The sequence below is a fragment of the Bos indicus x Bos taurus genome, chromosome 21 (genome assembly GCF_003369695.1).
Source record: "Bos indicus x Bos taurus breed Angus x Brahman F1 hybrid chromosome 21, Bos_hybrid_MaternalHap_v2.0, whole genome shotgun sequence".
NCBI lineage: Eukaryota > Metazoa > Chordata > Mammalia > Artiodactyla > Bovidae > Bos > Bos indicus x Bos taurus.
Genome location: NC_040096.1, coordinates 34,642,143 through 34,659,294, shown reverse-complemented (window position 1 = coordinate 34,659,294; position 17,152 = coordinate 34,642,143). Strand labels below are relative to the sequence as shown.

Below are 17,152 nucleotides of genomic sequence, written 5' to 3'. Positions count from 1 at the left end.
AGCCTCTTAAAAAGCAACAACACCTTAGTTAAAGAAACAAAGCCCATGGTCAACAGTGATTCTGGCAAGTGAGTCACAGTGAACTAAGCGGTGTCCTCATCCCACATGGGCTTGGACACCCTGCACTGGATGACCTGGATGAGATATCAGAACGCAAGTGACGTGAGGAATGCTGCCTTCCATAGGGAAGGGCGTGGCAACCCACTCCAGTATTCTTGCCTGGAGAATTCCATGGACAGGGAAGCCTGGCAGGCTACAGTCCATGGGGTCACAAAGAGTCAGACATGACTGAGCGACTTTTAGTACTACTACCACGTAGGGAGTGAACATCCAACGGCTGTGAGGAGGCTGCCTACACAAGGGTTGACCACTGGTAGTAAAGGAGCTCAAGGAGGATTCAGGGACTCCAACAGAAAGGGCAGTCTGGTGGGATGTGTCAGAGCAGGACAAATAGGGTGAGGCGGGCATGGCTTTGAAGCGGCTGCCTGATGTGGATCGCCAGAGCCTGGGTGGGGAGAGCAGGAGATGCACTTGGAGAAGAAGAGTAAGAGATCTGTTTTATAAATCTCTGTGGGGACTAATCAAATAATTAAACATATTAAGGCAACTGACTCAGTTTCTTACTGTCTGAAGATTAGATGGTATTGGTGGCATCAATGATAATTTCCTGGATTTGATGGTTGAATTGTAGTCACATAAGCGTTTCCTTGTTTGTAGAAATTGCCCTCTAAAGTTTTTGAGAACTGATGGAACACCATGTCAGTAACTTTACTCTCAAATGGTTCAGGAAAATAAAAGTTTTTTGTATTATAATTGCTACTTTTCCATAAGCCTGAGATTATTTCAAAAGTAAAAGGAGATCCATAGCCTTCACATATATGAACAACAACCAGTTTGAAGATACATTTGAAAAGATAATCTGTCACAGCAGCAACAAAAAAATATAAAGAGCTTGCGAAAAACATAAGCAGAATTGTGAAACACTATTTGAGCAAAATGTTAAAGGATTCTTGAAAAATATAAAAACAGACTTTAGAAATAGAAAGATAGTCTTAGTTCTCTGATAGGGTAGAACCACACCAAAAAGGCACTGATTCTCCCAAAGTTAATATAAAAATGTAATTCCAATTAAAAGAAATTTTTTTTCTCCTAGTGTTAGGAAGTTCTAGCTAATGTCTAAAATTTATTTGGAAAATAACATGAAGGAATAACTAGTCAGATATTAAAAAACATCCCATAAGATGTATTTTCTGAAAACAGTGTGTTGCCCACTCATGATCAGACAGACAGACCAAAGAAAACGAATAGAAAATCCAGAAACATTCCCAAGCACATATGAAAATGTAGTTTACACTGAGGTGACATTTAATCAATGATATTGGAGCAATAAGTTAGTCACACATCACATAAACCACTTGAGTAAGTGCAAAATATGAGACACAAATGTATGAAATAAAACCATAGTAAGAAATAAATGTGGACAAATCCCTTCATAAAATTAGAGGTCTTCTAGCAATGACTCTAAATTCAGAAACATTAAAGGAGAGATTGGTAAATAAATTGTGATATATAAAATACAGTTTTTTAAAGTTTATATCTCAAAAATCAAGCATAAGCAAAACCCAAATACAGACAATAACTCAGAAAGAAATTATTGCAACATATATCACAAACAGTTGATCTATATAAAAACAAAGAGTTAGAAAAATCTAAAGAAGAATCAAGCAGAACTGAAGAATACAATAACTGAAATTTAAAATACACTAGAAGGAATCAATAGTAGATTAGATGATACAGTGGAGTGGATCAGCAAAATAGAAGAGAGAGCAGCAGAAATCACTCAACCTGAACAAAAAAAAGAGAGAGAAAGTTTTTAATGAGGACACTTTAAGAGAACTCTGAGATAATATCAAGGATACTGATATTCACAGGCTAGGAGTCCCAGAAGGAAAAGAGAGAAGAAAAGGGTTAGAGACCATACTTGAAGACATAATAGCTGAAAACTTCCCTAACATAGGAAAAGAAAGAAATATCCAGGGCCAGGAAACACAGACAGTCCCAAACAGGATAAACACAAAGATGACCACACTGAGACACTGTAATTGAAATGGCAAAAATTAAATATTAATTTTATATTAATATGAACATTAAAATCAGTAAAGGAAAAGCAAAAAGTTATGTATAGGGGAACTATCAGCTACCAGCAGACTTTTCAACAAAAAATTTGCAAGCCAGAAGGGAGTGCATGATATATTTCCAGTGATGAAAGGAAAAAAATCTTATAACCAAGAGTACTCCACTGGGCAGGCTATATTTGAAGGAGAAAGCTAAAGTTTTACAACAAGCAAAAGCTAGGAGTTCAGCAACACAAAGACAGCCTTATAAGAAAAGTTATATGGTCTTCCCTAAACGAAAAAGAAAAGACTACAACTAGAAGTATGAAAATTATCAGAGAAAAAGTCTCATTGGTAAGGAAAAATGAAGGTATATTTGTCTGGGAGAGAGTGAAGGACAGGGAAGCCTGGCATGCTGCAGTCCATGAGGTCGCAGAGTTGGACATGACTGAGCAACTGAACAGCAACAACCTTCAGGGTAGCTATCAACACTTATAAAGCTAGTAAGAAAGTTAAAAGATGAAAATAGTAAAATCATCTATATCCACAATAGGTAGTTAAGGAATACTTGAAATAAAAAGCCATAAAATACAATGTCAAAAAAATGAACAATGAGAGGGATAAAAATGCAGAGTCATAAGGGTGTGTTAAACTTAAGAGGCCAACAATTGAAAATAATTACAGTTATAGAATACTGATGTATATATATTCATATATATATATATAAGCCTGATGGTAATCACGCACCAAAAATCTATGCTAGATACACACACAGAAAAAAGAGAAAAGAATCCAAATGTAACACTAAGGATAGTCATCAAATCACAAGGGAAGAGAGCAAAAGAAGAAACAAAAAAAGAAGCACAAAAACAACTGAAAAACAATGAACAAAATGGCAAAAAGTACACACCTATCAATAACTACTTGAAATATAAATGGGCTAAATGAGCCAATTAAAAGACATGGAGTACCTAAATGGATACAGAGACAAGAGTCATACACATGCTGCCTACAAGAGACTCACTTCAGATCTAAAGATAACACACAGACTGAAAATGAGGGGATAGAAAAAGTACTCCAAGGAAATGGAAACAAAGTTAAAGCCAGGGTAGCAATACTTGCATAAGACAAAATAGTTTTAAAACAAAGACTGTGACAAGAGACAAATAAGGACATTCCATAATGATCAAGGGATCAATTCACGTAGAAGATGTATCAATTTTAGATATATACACAACCAACATAGGAGCACCTAAAAACATAAATATTAACAAGCATAAAGGGAGAAATTGACGGTAATGCAGTAAAAATATGGGACTTTAACACCCTAATTACTTCAATGGACAGATCATTCAGATAAAAAATAAATAAGAAAACAAAGGCCTAAATAACACATTAGACCAGATGGATACACACACACACACACACACATATATCTCTTTCTCCAGGAAATTTGAAAGGGTTCTTGACCAAGGATACTGGGAGGTCATTACAAGGACAGGAATTTTCTCATCTGAGAAGCATACAGAGGAATCTTATCTCAAGTATCTCAGCTAGTGGGATTCTTTATCTGATGTGGTGACTCAACACTTTATTCTTGAAGGATTTTAGTGGTCTTAAGTTTATTGGCTAAAGTAGCCTTTCACTGACCATCACTGATAGGAATGGAAATACCAAGTTACCAAGATGTAACACAGGGAATCTCATCTTCCCTTGGAAGTTAGGATCACCCACCTAACTTGCTTAGTAAGTTTATCTGTCTGTCGATTGCTTTCCTACAAATTAAGGCCTCTAAAAATCAGAAGAGTCCAAGGTCATAGAGATAGAAGTAAACTTCTGAGACTGAGTTAATAGGTTTAATAGTAGGAATGAGAGCCACTCTTATGGTCACTTCTTTGTCTCTAGAACCATATATTCTAGCTAGGAGAGAAACACCACCCTATACTCACTGCTGGCTTAAAGCATATACCACATCCTGAAAGACAGCATCCCAATCTTGAAGGTGGTTGTCTTTCCACTATCTACATTACCAAGTCTTACACAATTCTCAGGCCAGCTGTTTCTGGGTGATATGGGACATTAACTCATGGCTTCAACGTTCTTTCACAGTAAAACATTCGTTGGCTGAAAGTCATGTTCTGTGGGATACAGAGACAGAAAATAAACCCTGCAAGACCACTGTGGTACCAGCAGCAGCATGGTCATGGGCAGGGAAGGCAGAGCCATTCCTGTCCCAAAGCACATTCCCAAAACAGACTAGCAAGGTCTTGACCTTTCAGGTCCATCATCCCCAGAGCTGGCCTGGTGGTTCTCTCCCCAGGTATATTGGGAACTGAATCTTCTTGTGGGTCTGGGGGGAGAGGCCTTGGTCAGTAGAGGCATTTCACTGGAGGTCATTACAGATATTTTTAAAATTGTATTCATTTATTTATTTATGAACTGTGAACTTCCTGATGTTCAAGTTGGTTTTAGAAAAGGCAGAGGAACCAGAGATCAAATTGCCAACATCCGCTGGATCATGGAAAAAGCAAGAGAGTTCCAGAAAAGCATCTATTTCTGCTTTATTGACTATGCCAAAGCCTTTGACTATGTGGATCACAATAAACTGTGGAAAATTCTGAAAGAGATGGGAATACCAGACCACCTGATCTGCCTTTTGAGAAATTTGTATGCAGGTCAGGAAGCAACAGTTAGAACTGGACATGGAACAACAGACTGGTTCCAAATAAGAAAAGAAGTACGTCAAGGCTGTATATTGTCACCCTGCTTATTTAACTTCTATGCAGAGTACATCATGAGAAACGCTGGACTGGAAGAAACACAGACTGGAATCAAGATTGCCGGGAGAAATATCAATAACCTCAGATATGCAGATGACACCACCCTTATGGAAGAAAGTGAAGAGGAACTCAAAAGCCTCTTGATGAAAGTGAAAGTGGAGAGTGAAAAAGTTGGCTTAAAGCTCAACATTCAGAAAACGAAGATCATGGCATCCGGTCCCATCACTTCATGGCAAATAGATGGGGAAACAGTGTCAGACTTTATTTTTGGGGGCTCCAAAATCATTGCAGATGGTGACTGCAGCCATGAAATTAAAAGACGCTTACTCCTTGGAAGGAAAGTTATGACCAACCTAGACAGCATATTCAAAAGAAGAGACATTACTTTGCCAACAAAAGTCTGTCTAGTCAAGGCTATGGTTTTTCCTGTGGTCATGTATGGATGTGAGAGTTGGACTGTGAAGAAGGCTGAGTGCTGAAGAATTGATGTTTTTGAACTGTGGTGTTGGAGAAGACTCTTGAGAGTCCCCTGGACTGCAAGGAGATCCAACCAGTCCATTCTGAAGGAGATCAGCCCTGGGATTTCTTTGGAAGCAATGATGCTAAAGCTGAAACTCCAATACTTTGGCCACCTCATGCGAAGAGTTGACTCATTGGAAAAGACTCTGATGCTGGGAGGGATTGGGGGCAAGAGGAGAAGGGGACGACAGAGGATGATATGGCTGGATGGCATAACTGACTCGATAGACGTGAGTCTGAGTGAACTCCGGGAGTTGGTGATGGACAGGGAGGCGTGGCATGCTGGGATTCATGGGGTTGCAAAGAGTCGGACACAACTGAGCAACTGATCTGATCTGATTTATTTATTTCTGGCTGTGCAGGGTCTTCATTGCTCTGTGTGGGCTTTCTCTAGTTGTGGCTATCCTTCGTTCAGGTGTGCAGGCCTCTCGTTGTGGTGGCTACGCTTGCTGCAGAGCATAGACTCTAGGCACACAGGCTTCAGTAGTTACAGCACTCGGGCTCAGTAGTTGTTCTGCAGAGGCTTACTTGTTCTGAATCACGTGGAATCTTCCCAGATGAAGGATCGAACTCATGCTCTCTGCATTAGCAGGCAGATTCTTATCCACTGAGCCACCAGGGAAGTCCAGGGATATTTTATTTTATTTTGTTTCTTATTTCCATTGCAAAGATCTTTAAACAAGTTAAGGACTGTTTCCTCAAAAGTGGGGGATGGAGGACATTTCCACAGACCAGAAGATTTGAAGAAATCAGCATGTTTTAGGTGCTTACCCACCTTCATCTGATTGTGCCCATGAGTAGACAGAACAGCTCACCAAGAAGCTGTCTGAGTACTTGTCAGAGATCGGCTGCCATGGGAACCCAGGGACTCACTGTGTGTGGAGGGAGGTATCTGAGCAGAGGCTCCTGTCTTGTCCAGGGATGGCAGGAAGACATCAGTGGGCAGGGTTAGAAAACATGGAAGTCCTCTTGCTGGCCTGACTCTCAGGGGGCCTGGCTGAGCCCAGGCTCTGTCCTAACTCTGTGGGGCCTCCAAGCTCTCACTGTCCCTCCTGGAACTGTCCTCCTCATCTCTCGAAGGAGGACAAGTCTGCAACAAATATTCTTACACTTTTTCAAACCACAGAACCATTTCCTCAAAGTAAACGTTATACTTGAGCTGAATATATAAGTGGTTGGGCACCTTTTTAAACACTATGTTTTTGTTTCTTTGTTTTCTTTTTGTGTAATTTTCAATCAACGAGCTGGGTCCTAGTACGTCTGGGGATTTTTTCAGCTCTAAATCAGAAGCTGTGTCTTTAAAGCAGAAGAGAAGAACTGCTCTTCCTTTGTACACGTGCCCCAGGTCACTAGGAGACTGTGTTGCTGTGTGATTTGTGCACAACCAGAGGAGAAAGGGCCTGCCTTTAGGGTAACTGTATCCCAAAGTATTGACACATGCCTCAGAGAAGCACAGTGCTGTGTGTAGGGCGGCACCAGCCAAGCGCTGGAACTCAGGCTCAGCTCCCAGGCAGCTCAGCACAACAGTCAAGACCCTGGAGGGCTGGCAGATGGAAGTGTCTGGTGAGGGGAGACCAGCACAGGGAGATCCTTGCCCAGCAAAAATCACATACTCTCCAAACCAAGGATGAAAAGCCTAGGTCGTCTTGGACCCTATGGAGCAGCAGTAACCGTGACGGCCTAAGAGCAGAGGCATTTCTCCATTTGTCCAGACCACATGGGCCTCCCTGACTGCAGTTTGGTTTGCACAGGCAGGAGCTTGCAGCCATGACAGGGAGCCTGTTTCTGGTCCATCCAATGGATGAGTGTTTAGAATCAGATTCTAACTGCCTTTCAAATGGGTGTTCCTACCATTTGAGCGTGTGCAGTGACATTTCTACCTGCTGTCTTAACAGTGGGCTTCCTTGGTAGCTCAGCTGGTAAAGAATCCACCTGCAATGTGGTGAGACTTGGGTTCGATCCCTGGGTTGGGAAGATCCCCTGGAGAAGGGAAAGCTACCCACTCCAATATTCTTGCCTAGAGAATTCCATGGACAGAGGAGCCTGGCAGGCTACAGTTTATGGGTTCACAAAGAGTCGGACACGACTGAGCGACTGAGCGACTAAGCACAGCACATCAAGAGTAAAAAAATAAGGTTGCCCTGTTCCTTCTCTTCCCTCCCTGCTGCCCCCTCCCACAGGGGGCAAGTATGCTCCAGTGAGCAGAGCAGAGATTTGTTTCATGTCTAGAAACAAAATGACTGATGTTCCAGAGTTACATGTAATAATACTCCTACTCAGTCTGGATGAGAACGAGGGGCTTCTCAGGAGACCCAGCCCTGCTCTGGGCCGGCTCCCCTGGCTGTGGGGGTTAAAGGTCAGCTCAGGTAGACCCCGCTTCCCAGTAGGAGGGTCTCTGTCCTGGAGCTGCAGCCCCAGGCTGTGCTCTTGGTGTTGGGGAATCATGGTGTGACCCCCTCCTCCCTGCCATGTACACAGAGCAAGGAGCTAAGGAGCTCACCCTGAGCCCCAGAACCAGAGAGGTTCATGTTTTCCCCTGATGGTGCTCAGCTTCAGCCCTGGCGGGAGGGCCGGCCCTGGAAGACAGGTGTGGGTAAGCAGACCTGGGTGACAGCTTTGCATGGGGTTTAGGGGAAGAGATGGTGGGAGGGGGGAGAGGAGGAAGCAGAAAACAGCAGAATCCTGTCATTGCCTTTCTAAACACACAGTGAGTATTTGTGAATAGGAGTCAGTGAATAAATAAGCAACCAGCCCTTCGAGCTCTGCTGAGAGACAGTTACTGAGCTGCGGGCACCCCAACCCTGCAGTGTGATTCTGGATCAGCCCCAGGGAAGATGTTCTGGTTCCTGCAGTCAGAGGCTTTTCATGGTTTTCTTTATCCAGGGCAGGAAACTTGAGACTTTGGTGCAGGACCCTGGAGGTGACACATTATTTTGTCCATAGAAGACAATGCCCGGGGGTTACGTTGTCACACCCCAGAGTCCCCCTGAGGACATGAAAGGACAAAGACTGAGCCAGCTCGACTCCTGGTCCTGCCCCCCCCATCTTAAGACCCCTCTAGGTGATGGTAGCCTTACAGGGCCTCCATCGGAGCACAGGGTAGGACGTGGTCAGTGCTTCACTGCACCCAGGTGGCAGCTCCATCTCCTCTCCCAGGTCCCTGATCTGCTCCACATGAAGACTCTGCAGGACTGTTGACTCCGGGCTGGTCTCCAGGACACAGAAGCAGGGGTGGAGGCTGACACTCGGCATGAAGGACGAGCCTGTTACCCAGTTCAGGTGCGCTCACAGGAGCAGGTGCTCACACAGAACAGGGGGCAGGCTCCATCCTGCACATCAAGGCTGTTCTACTCCTGGGCGAGGATACAGAGCTCGTGTCCCCCTGTCCTCACGGGAATGACCCTCTCCCTCTGTGTGGCCCACAGTGGTGGACGTTGTGGAGGTCACACAGGCCAGTGTGGTTGCGACAGCCGTTTGTGGCTGTGGTTCGTGCAGGACTTGTGATGCGGTCCCTCCTCTTATCAATTCCACGTATTCCTTTTGCAGAAGTCAGTGACACAAGATCTCTGCATCGCACATCAAAGCTGCACAGATGGTAGATCTTCTCTTATCGAGGTGGACAGTGAGGAGGGCCCAGTGTGAACCAAACGCATCTAAACCTGAGCTTCTCAACTGAGGCCGATTCCTGCCCAGCTCCTCACAACACCCTGCCTACCCCTCCACACCCCCACCAACATGACCTCGTCCTTGGGGGACATTTAGAAAAGCCTAGAGACATCCTTGGTTCAGAACTTGGAGGAGAAGGGGATGTTGATACTGGCACCTAATGGGGAGAGGCCAGCGATGCTCTAAACACCCTGCAACTCAGCGTGTTCGTAGTGATTCTGAAGAGCCCTAAAGATGACTCAGAGTTGATGATGAAGGCAGGGAAGGATCTGCTGTACTTTCTTCTTGAAGGTGGACATAGGGGTCCTGCCACTCCAGGGAACCCCTTTCTCTTCTTTCTCTCCCTATTGTTCTTCACTGTACCCTCTCTGTCTCTCACACACACACCACACACTCCCCCCCTTTCAAGGCTTCTGGAATGCCTGATGCCAGGAGAAGAGAGAGGACACACACATGCAGGTCTGGAAGCCGGGTGTTCACTGAGATTTATTGGGAATTCTGTGACCTGAAGGGGCCTTCCCAAGGATTAGGGACGTGACGGGGCTTTAAGAGGAAAACCAGAGGCAGATCCAGGGTGAGTGGCACAGAGAACCTGCTGGAGTCCTGCTCTGGTTTCCCCCAGGCTGGCCCAGGTTCCAGGTTAATTCTCTTTCAGGACCTCATCGATCCAGGGCCGGTAAGGGGAGATCCGGGTGAAGATGGCTGGTGGCTTTGCATTGGGCAGTCCATAGGAGACAATGCCCTGGGCCACCCCAGCACACAGAAGAGGGCCCCCCGAGTCTCCCTGTGGGACAGAGAAGGAAAGGGAGAGAGAGAGGGTGAGCCAGGGAAACCACCGCCTCCTCCCTGTGGTCCCAACTCTGAGCTGGTCGGACCTGCCATCAGGCTCAGGAACACTGGCTCCTCATAAGGTGATATGTCTCTGATGCTGTTCCCTTTCCTTCCTGGCACCCCCTGACCCTGAGCAGACCCTGGTCAGAGACCCCACGGGGCCGAGGGAGGAGGATCTGCAGAGGGACAGTCCCAGCTCCTCGGACCTGAGGTCTCACACTTTGTCACTGGCTGACACTGTGAACTCCATCTCCTTCCAAAGGTGTCTTCAACCTGGTCAGTGATTTGTGGAGAACTCTGTAGTCTGAGAATCACCTTAAATGCAGATTTTGTGCTCTGGGGATTGCCCACACACAGCTGGAGATTGTGGTTAAAAGCAAAGAAGTGGCTGCAGGCCCAGGGCTCCATGAGTCTCAGCTTCACCTCTTGCAGAGTGCTGGAGGCTGGTTCATTCACAGCTGTTTGTCCCCAGCCGGCCACCCGGCACATTATTCCGGGGTGGATAAAGGTGAAATGGGATGGAAGGGGGATTGTCCCCACGGCCAGGGTCAGGTTGGCTTTCTCCTTCAACTGTGAAGGAAATGAGGGCTGTCAGTGATGGAAATGGGCTTGGGGACGGGTGGAGGCAACCAGGGAGGGACAGGGCAGCTGCTCCACATGAGAGCCAGTTGCAGAGGCTGAGCTGAGGGGTGCTGGTGAGAGGCAGGTTGGGAAAGTGTGAGGGTAATGGGACCTGAAGGAGAAGTCCTGGAGAACAGGGAGTGGGGAAGGCAGCCCTGGAGAACAGAGAGCAGGGAGCGGGGAAGAAAGCTCTGGAGAACAGGGAGTGGGGAAGAGGAAGAAGAATTTGTACCTTCAGTAACATGATGTCGTGGAGACCAACATGCTCATATTTTGGGTAAGGAAACTGTTTTATGACTTCAAGCCTCTGCCACGTGTCTTCTTTCTTTTGTAAGTTATGGGCTCCGAGGGTGACTGTTACAGACCTATGTGAGGGAGAAGAAGGACAAGGTGAATCGCTGATGGTGGGGTGTCTGCTGAGATACGCCCACTCTGAGAAAGGGCATGTAGTCTCTCCCAGGGTCAGCGATCTCTTCCCACCTCCCTTTTTTGAGCTACTCATGTATGCGAGGGGCTCAGGCTTTACTCAAGGAAGAGCTTTCCCAGGGACAGAGATAATTTCCAGGGCCTTCGGGACGCCAGGGAGTGAGCGGGCCACAGAGGACCCAGGGGACAGGGTAGGTACTTCCTAATCAAGGTGCCCTAATGAGGGCCACCTCTCTGAGGGCAGAGGTGTCCGAGGAAAGGGGGGAGTGGTGGGGTCTCAGGTGGACCCTGTTCTCTGTCTCCCATGGAAAAGATGGGTTCAGGACCCTGAGAACTAAGGGCCAGTGTTCTTGAAAAGGGCATGGAGGAAGTGGTCCAAGAACTGGGTGGGCCCCTGAAGAGTGAGTCCACATCGCTTGTGTTGGGGTTGGGGAGGGGCAGCCGCTTTTAGAAGAGGGGCACTGGGATGAGGTCCCCTTTCCTCTGAGGGGAGCTGAGCTCACAGTGACTGAGGGTCAGGACAGCCGTTCCAGTCTGAGGACGATTTCCTTAAGGCCAAGTATTGTCTCTCCCTAAAGAGACCCAGCCCTAGGAGCTCCCTCTCAGGCCCCCGAGGAGCTGTTCCTGGTTGCTCCCCTCCCATTTGGAGATAAACAAGACCCATTGTCTCACCTTCCTGCACAGTGCGCAGCCGTCAGCACAAAGTCCCTTCTTATCAGGAAACCACCACAAGCCTTCTGCTTACCATCCCAGGTGACAATTTGCAGGTAGGCCATGTAGGGGCGGGAGTGTGGCTTGCTCTCTGTGCCCCCGATGATCTCCCCTGGAACACAGAAGCCCAGGGCCTGAACACAGAGGGTGCACCAGCTGGCTTCAAGTTGGAACAGGCGTCTTTGGAATCCACACTCGCCCCGTGTTCTGCCCTCTTCCTCTCGGGTGACTCTGGTGTCTGCTGTCTTTGCTCCAGACACAGCAGCCAAGCTGGCCTCGGAGCCTCGCAGTCACGCTCACCTAAGGTTTTCCCCCAGTCCCATTCTGCCCTCACTCAACCCTCCTCTGTCCCCATGCATGACCAGCTCTCCAGGTTCCTGTCTCCACCATCTCCATATCCCAGGTTGCTCAGAGATCAGCCAAGTTACAAGGTGAAGGGAACACAGGACTTTCAGCACCGTGTCACACATTCCATACAGAGAAGACCACCCCTTGGGGCCCCCCAAGGTGGGCTCCTTCTTCCTGGGAACAACCATGAGCTGCAGAGAGAAGGTGTGCACAGCCCAAGTGGAAACTTCACTCTGGGGTGTTGGGGAGAAATCCTGGGGTTCTGTTTAAGGGTCAGCAATCTTCCGAGTAAATCTTGTTTTAGGGGTTGATCCTGCAGCTTCCAGAAGGAGTGGCCGGGAAACTCACCAGCCTGGGTTCTACAACACAGGAGGAGGAGCAGCAGCAGGGGGAGAGGAGGATGATGCATCTTCTCAGAGAGGCTGCCCAGGGCACGTGCTGCTTCTGTTTTCCAGTCTTGGGTTTTTAACTCCCAACAAGCGAGGGCAGGGCCAGGCTGGTAACCACAGGAACTGACTGGTCACATACTCTTCTCTCAAACTGTGCCTGCTGTCTTTCTAATCAGAATTTCCCGTAGAGATGCCCTCTGTTTTATGTGAGGTGAAGCTGAGGCCTGAACTTCCAAGTTTTGGCTTCAGGGATGAACTCTCCAGTGTGGTTCCTCATTGGTGTGGAGCTGGAGGGCTCATGTCCTTCCCAGGCAGGGCAGCTGATTAAGACCCATCAGAGACATGAGTCAGGGAGAATCTTTACACTGAGAATTCAGAAGCATATGCATGTTTAAGACAATGACCACAGTAGGAAATATATTTGCAAAAAGACCCAACACATATACCATAGGTATGTGTGAGTACAAAGGCACAAACCTACAAACATACAAATGAATCCAAAGTTGCAGGAAACAATACTTATCCTTAATTACGTGCAATCCAGTCTAAGCTGCCACTCCTTTCCATCCCATTTTATTCCACTCCAGATTAAAATGCAAGCTACACCGCCCTTCAAACACGGTTATCTGCAATTTGAAAAATGTTAATCTGCATCTCTCTCTCCCTGCTAACCAAAGGTTCATAGGCAGAAGAGAGTGATCAAAGAATATTAGGTAGGGGAAGAGATCATACTCTATGATTGGACTTTACATACATTATCATAAGAGCAAATGGGATTGGAATTAGGACTTTAAAGAGCTCATGAGTATCAATTATTGTCACTCTCTTAGATGTATTATTACTTTTATAACTATCCTGGGAAGTAGGTAGAGTTATCTCTATTTTATGAATCTTGCTATCAAAGCTTATGCTTCATTTCATACGAAGGGCCCTTCTGCTGTCCCATCAAAGGCAGAGAAATCTAGTCCTGCTAATGGGAATGTAGATATAGAAGAATGGTTGTTCCAGGGATGCTGGGGTCCCTAATCTCACATGAGGAATCATTTGATTGAAATAGAATATACACAGATGTCAGGATCTGAGGTTTGCCTCTGTTTTCCCATCACGACCTTGGGAATTACCATTACCATTGCTTTACTAACATAGAATTTAGATTCAGACACATTAATGTGATTCAAATAACAAAACTTTTAACTATTATAACTGAGTTTTCAAGCACATCTGCTATGTTCCCCAGACTGCAGAGTTCTAAAAACCAAACCTATGTCTATTCCTGTGATGACTTGCTGTACATTTTTAATTCCCAGCCTGGTAGGTCTCTTACGTAAAGTAAGGCATTATTTGGGATTCTGAAAATCGGGAGAGGAGTGTATCTGGGCAGAATCTGATGAAGCTGGAATCTAGAACTTGCAAATCCTTCTAATGCTCCTTTGCAGTAACAGCAGTCCATCCCCTCAAGTCTCAGAGGTTAGTCTCTTCTTGCCTGAAGGATCTGTAATGGATTCTCTGAGGTAGTTACTCTGCAGGTTGTTGATAGGTTGCTTAAGAGAATAATAAATTAGTCAATCATTAGTGAGCATGTTTAAGAAGAGTTTGAATGAACTCTGGGTTCTTTAGTGGGGACTAATGAATGGGAATATGGAGAAGGTCAATGAGGCTTGGTCTGGAAGGTTCCATTCATGTTGGAGTTTTCCATGATGGTAAATTGTGCTTAGCAGTTACAGGACGCAATGAACATCCCCTTTCCTGAAACCACTGGTTTTGTCTATATAATTCATTTTGCCACTTAGATGAATACCAGACACCTATGCCTGCTTCATGTCCAATGAGACAGAAGAGGATAAGGCATACATAATTTGTTCCTTCTGTACTTTAGCTGGAACCCATTTGTGCTTTTCTAATGTTTAGCTTTACTTGAACGTTTCCCTTTGCTCCTGACCTTCATTCTGTTATGCATGCAAGCTAAGTCGCTCCAGTCATGACCTTTTCTTTGCAACCTTATGGACTGCAGCCTGCCAGGCTCCTCTGTCCATGGGATTCTCCAGGCAAGAATACTGGAGTGGGTTGCCATGCCCTCCTCCAGTGGGTTGCCATGATCTTCCCGACCCAGGGATTGAACCCATGTCTCTTACATCTAACCTACATTGGCAGGCGGGTTCTTTACCACTAGTGCCACCTGGGAAGCCCCGTTGTGCTACAGTCCTTAGTTATGGGACTCCTAGGCTCTCTCCTTGTGCCTAAGGACGTTTTCTCTCTCTCTCTCCTCTCTTTCTGTAGCTATGTACATATGTATGTATGTATGTATGTATGTATTACTGTGCTGGTGCTTGAAGGCGATGGTGAACTGAGTAGCTAGCAAAGCAAAAGGCTGAGCGAAGGTGGAACCCGGTGTCTCCATGGGAGAGCTCCCTCTGGGGTGAATGATGGCAGAAGAATTTCTTGTTTCACTTTCTCACCTCACTTGTAGGCTCACTGCACACCTGAGAATAGTTGGCTTTGTGTCAGTCCCTGCCCTGTCTCATCTCCTCTCATCAGCCTCCCTGTGTATCCAGTAGTCATGTGAAACTGTCTCAAACCATCCCTTTCCCATGGGTTTGGGTAAAGTCCTTTAAGTCTGGCAGGCTTCTCTAGTAAACCTTGCAGTGCTGTCAGTCTATCAGCAACCAGCATCAGCCAGGGCAACAAAAGAGAGTTCTATGTACCTTCGAATCAAATCTATCCATGGGGATCTTCTCTTACCTGTTGGAGGAAGGCTGTATGGCATCAACTGTTGTTGTTGTTGTTGTTTTTTCAATATGCTCCCATGAAGCTTGTCGGATAATGGTTGCTGCCAGAAATGGAGTCAGAACGTTGCTCTGAGACAGCATGGCCAGAGTCTGAGGGCCTGCCTTCAAGGGTTTCTTTTATGCTCTCCAATCTGTTGTTTCAATTAATTAAGGGGACGCTACTCAGGACTCTTCCCTTAGCCCTCCAGGATGTGAATCAATGTTTTCTCAGATAATGATTCTTCCTTTTAGTTGCTCCTTATTCCTGCATTTCCTTATCTCTTACAACCAAGCAGAAAGAACCTTCTCTTCCCCCTGCATGCCATATGTCTGATGTAATTTTGAATATTTGGCTGGTCTGTTGATACTGCCATGATGGAGGGATGGAAGCACCAAGATCTCTTGGGAAGGGTTGATTTTTTCAGTGCTTATAAGAAGAGTGTTATAAAAGGATGAGAGGAGTGCATCTCCTAAGACAAGTGTGTGTGCTTAGTCACTCAGTCATGTCCAGCTCTTTGCAACCCCATGGACTGTAGTCCACTGGGCTCCTCTGCCCATGGAATCCTCCAGGCAAGAATATTGGAGTGGGTTGCAATGACCTCCTCCAGGGGATCTTCCCAACCCAGCGGTCGAACCCAAGTCTCCTGCATTGCAGGCAGATTCTTTACCATCTGAGCCACCAGGGATGCTCAAGACAAGTATCTCTGAGTTAAATGCAAAATGACATTGTCAAGGCTTGGGAAAGAATTACCTTTTTCTTACAGAACCCTTATTTATAGCATGCATTTGGGAATAAGACAGATTGAATTAAGAGCTTGGAATCAGACTGCTTTGGGATCCTGGTAGGACCCCTTACCAACTTTGTATTTTGGGCAAATTTCTTCATCTTTCTTAGGCTCCCCCTTCCCAGTCATCTGTAAATTGGGCATAAGAATGATGAGAATTAAATAAGAGATGAGGGGTTAAAGCATCAGGTATAGTAAGTATTGAAGATACTTATTACTGTATTAGCATCATTAGCCCCCACGATTGAGTACCCCGCCCAGCAGTTTGTGCACCTCTGCATTTTAATTGGTGCATTTAGAGCAGTAGTATTCAAAACGAGTATTGGTATAATATCTACCATACTTGTTACCATTTTCTATTTGTTGCCCTTGCTCTTTGTTTCTAGCCTGTCTCTAACTCTTCTCTGCCTTTTCTGTTTCTATTTTTATTTTTTTTAACTTACGTTTATTCCTCTAAGAATGGAAATTAGTGCTGCATTTCTGAAATAAAGCAAAAAGGAATTCTCTTCCTGCTTCTGGAAGATGTGATGGCTCCCACCAGTTATAGGTGGGTGTCAATATGCCACCGACTTGTTCCAAATGTTTACAGTGTTGTTCAGACTGTGTCAGGTCAGACCCATGAAATCCTTTGATCACTGTATTATTTTAATATAGTCACTGTAACAAAATACTGCCAACTTAGTGGGTTAAAGAGGCTTCCCAGGTGGCGCTAATGGTAAAGAACTCACCTGCTGATACAGGAGACAGAAGAGATGTGGGTTCAATCCCTGGGTCGGAAAGATCCCCTGGAGGAGGGCATGGCAACCCACTCCAGTATTCTTGCCTGGAGAATCCCAAGGAGCCTACCAGGCTCCTCTGTGGTCGCAAAAAGTTGAACACGACTGAAGTGACTTAGCATGCATGCACAGTGGGTTAATTCAGTACTCATTGTTTCTCTTACATTTCTGGAGGTCAGAAGTCTGAAATTACTTTCACTAGCCCCAAACCGAGGTGTTGGCAAGGCTGCACTCCCCCCAGAGGCTGATAACTTTTCCAACTTCTATAGTGGCATAGCTCGGATTCCTTGGCTCATGGTCCTTTCCTCTGTCTTCAAAGCCCACAGAGTAGTGACTTTGCATCTCTCTCTTTCTCTCTCTCTCTGCTGAGGTTGTCACAGGGCCTTCTCTCATAGTAGAATTTCCCTCTGCTTGTCTCTTG

General features: G+C 45.8%; 1 protein-coding gene across 1 annotated transcript; it reads right to left on the bottom strand.

Moving 5' to 3' along the window:
- Positions 1 to 9,541: 9,541 nt before the first annotated feature.
- LOC113879937 (mast cell protease 2) lies at positions 9,542 to 14,400 on the bottom strand. The gene is made up of 5 exons (XM_027521802.1): positions 12,365 to 14,400; positions 11,630 to 11,780; positions 10,764 to 10,896; positions 10,226 to 10,480; positions 9,542 to 9,863 (listed from the first exon to the last, which is right to left on the bottom strand). The coding sequence occupies exons 1-5, from the start codon at positions 12,423 to 12,425 to the stop codon at positions 9,720 to 9,722; spliced, it is 744 nt and encodes a 247-aa protein (XP_027377603.1). The 5' UTR covers positions 12,426 to 14,400; the 3' UTR covers positions 9,542 to 9,719.
- Positions 14,401 to 17,152: the final 2,752 nt, after the last annotated feature.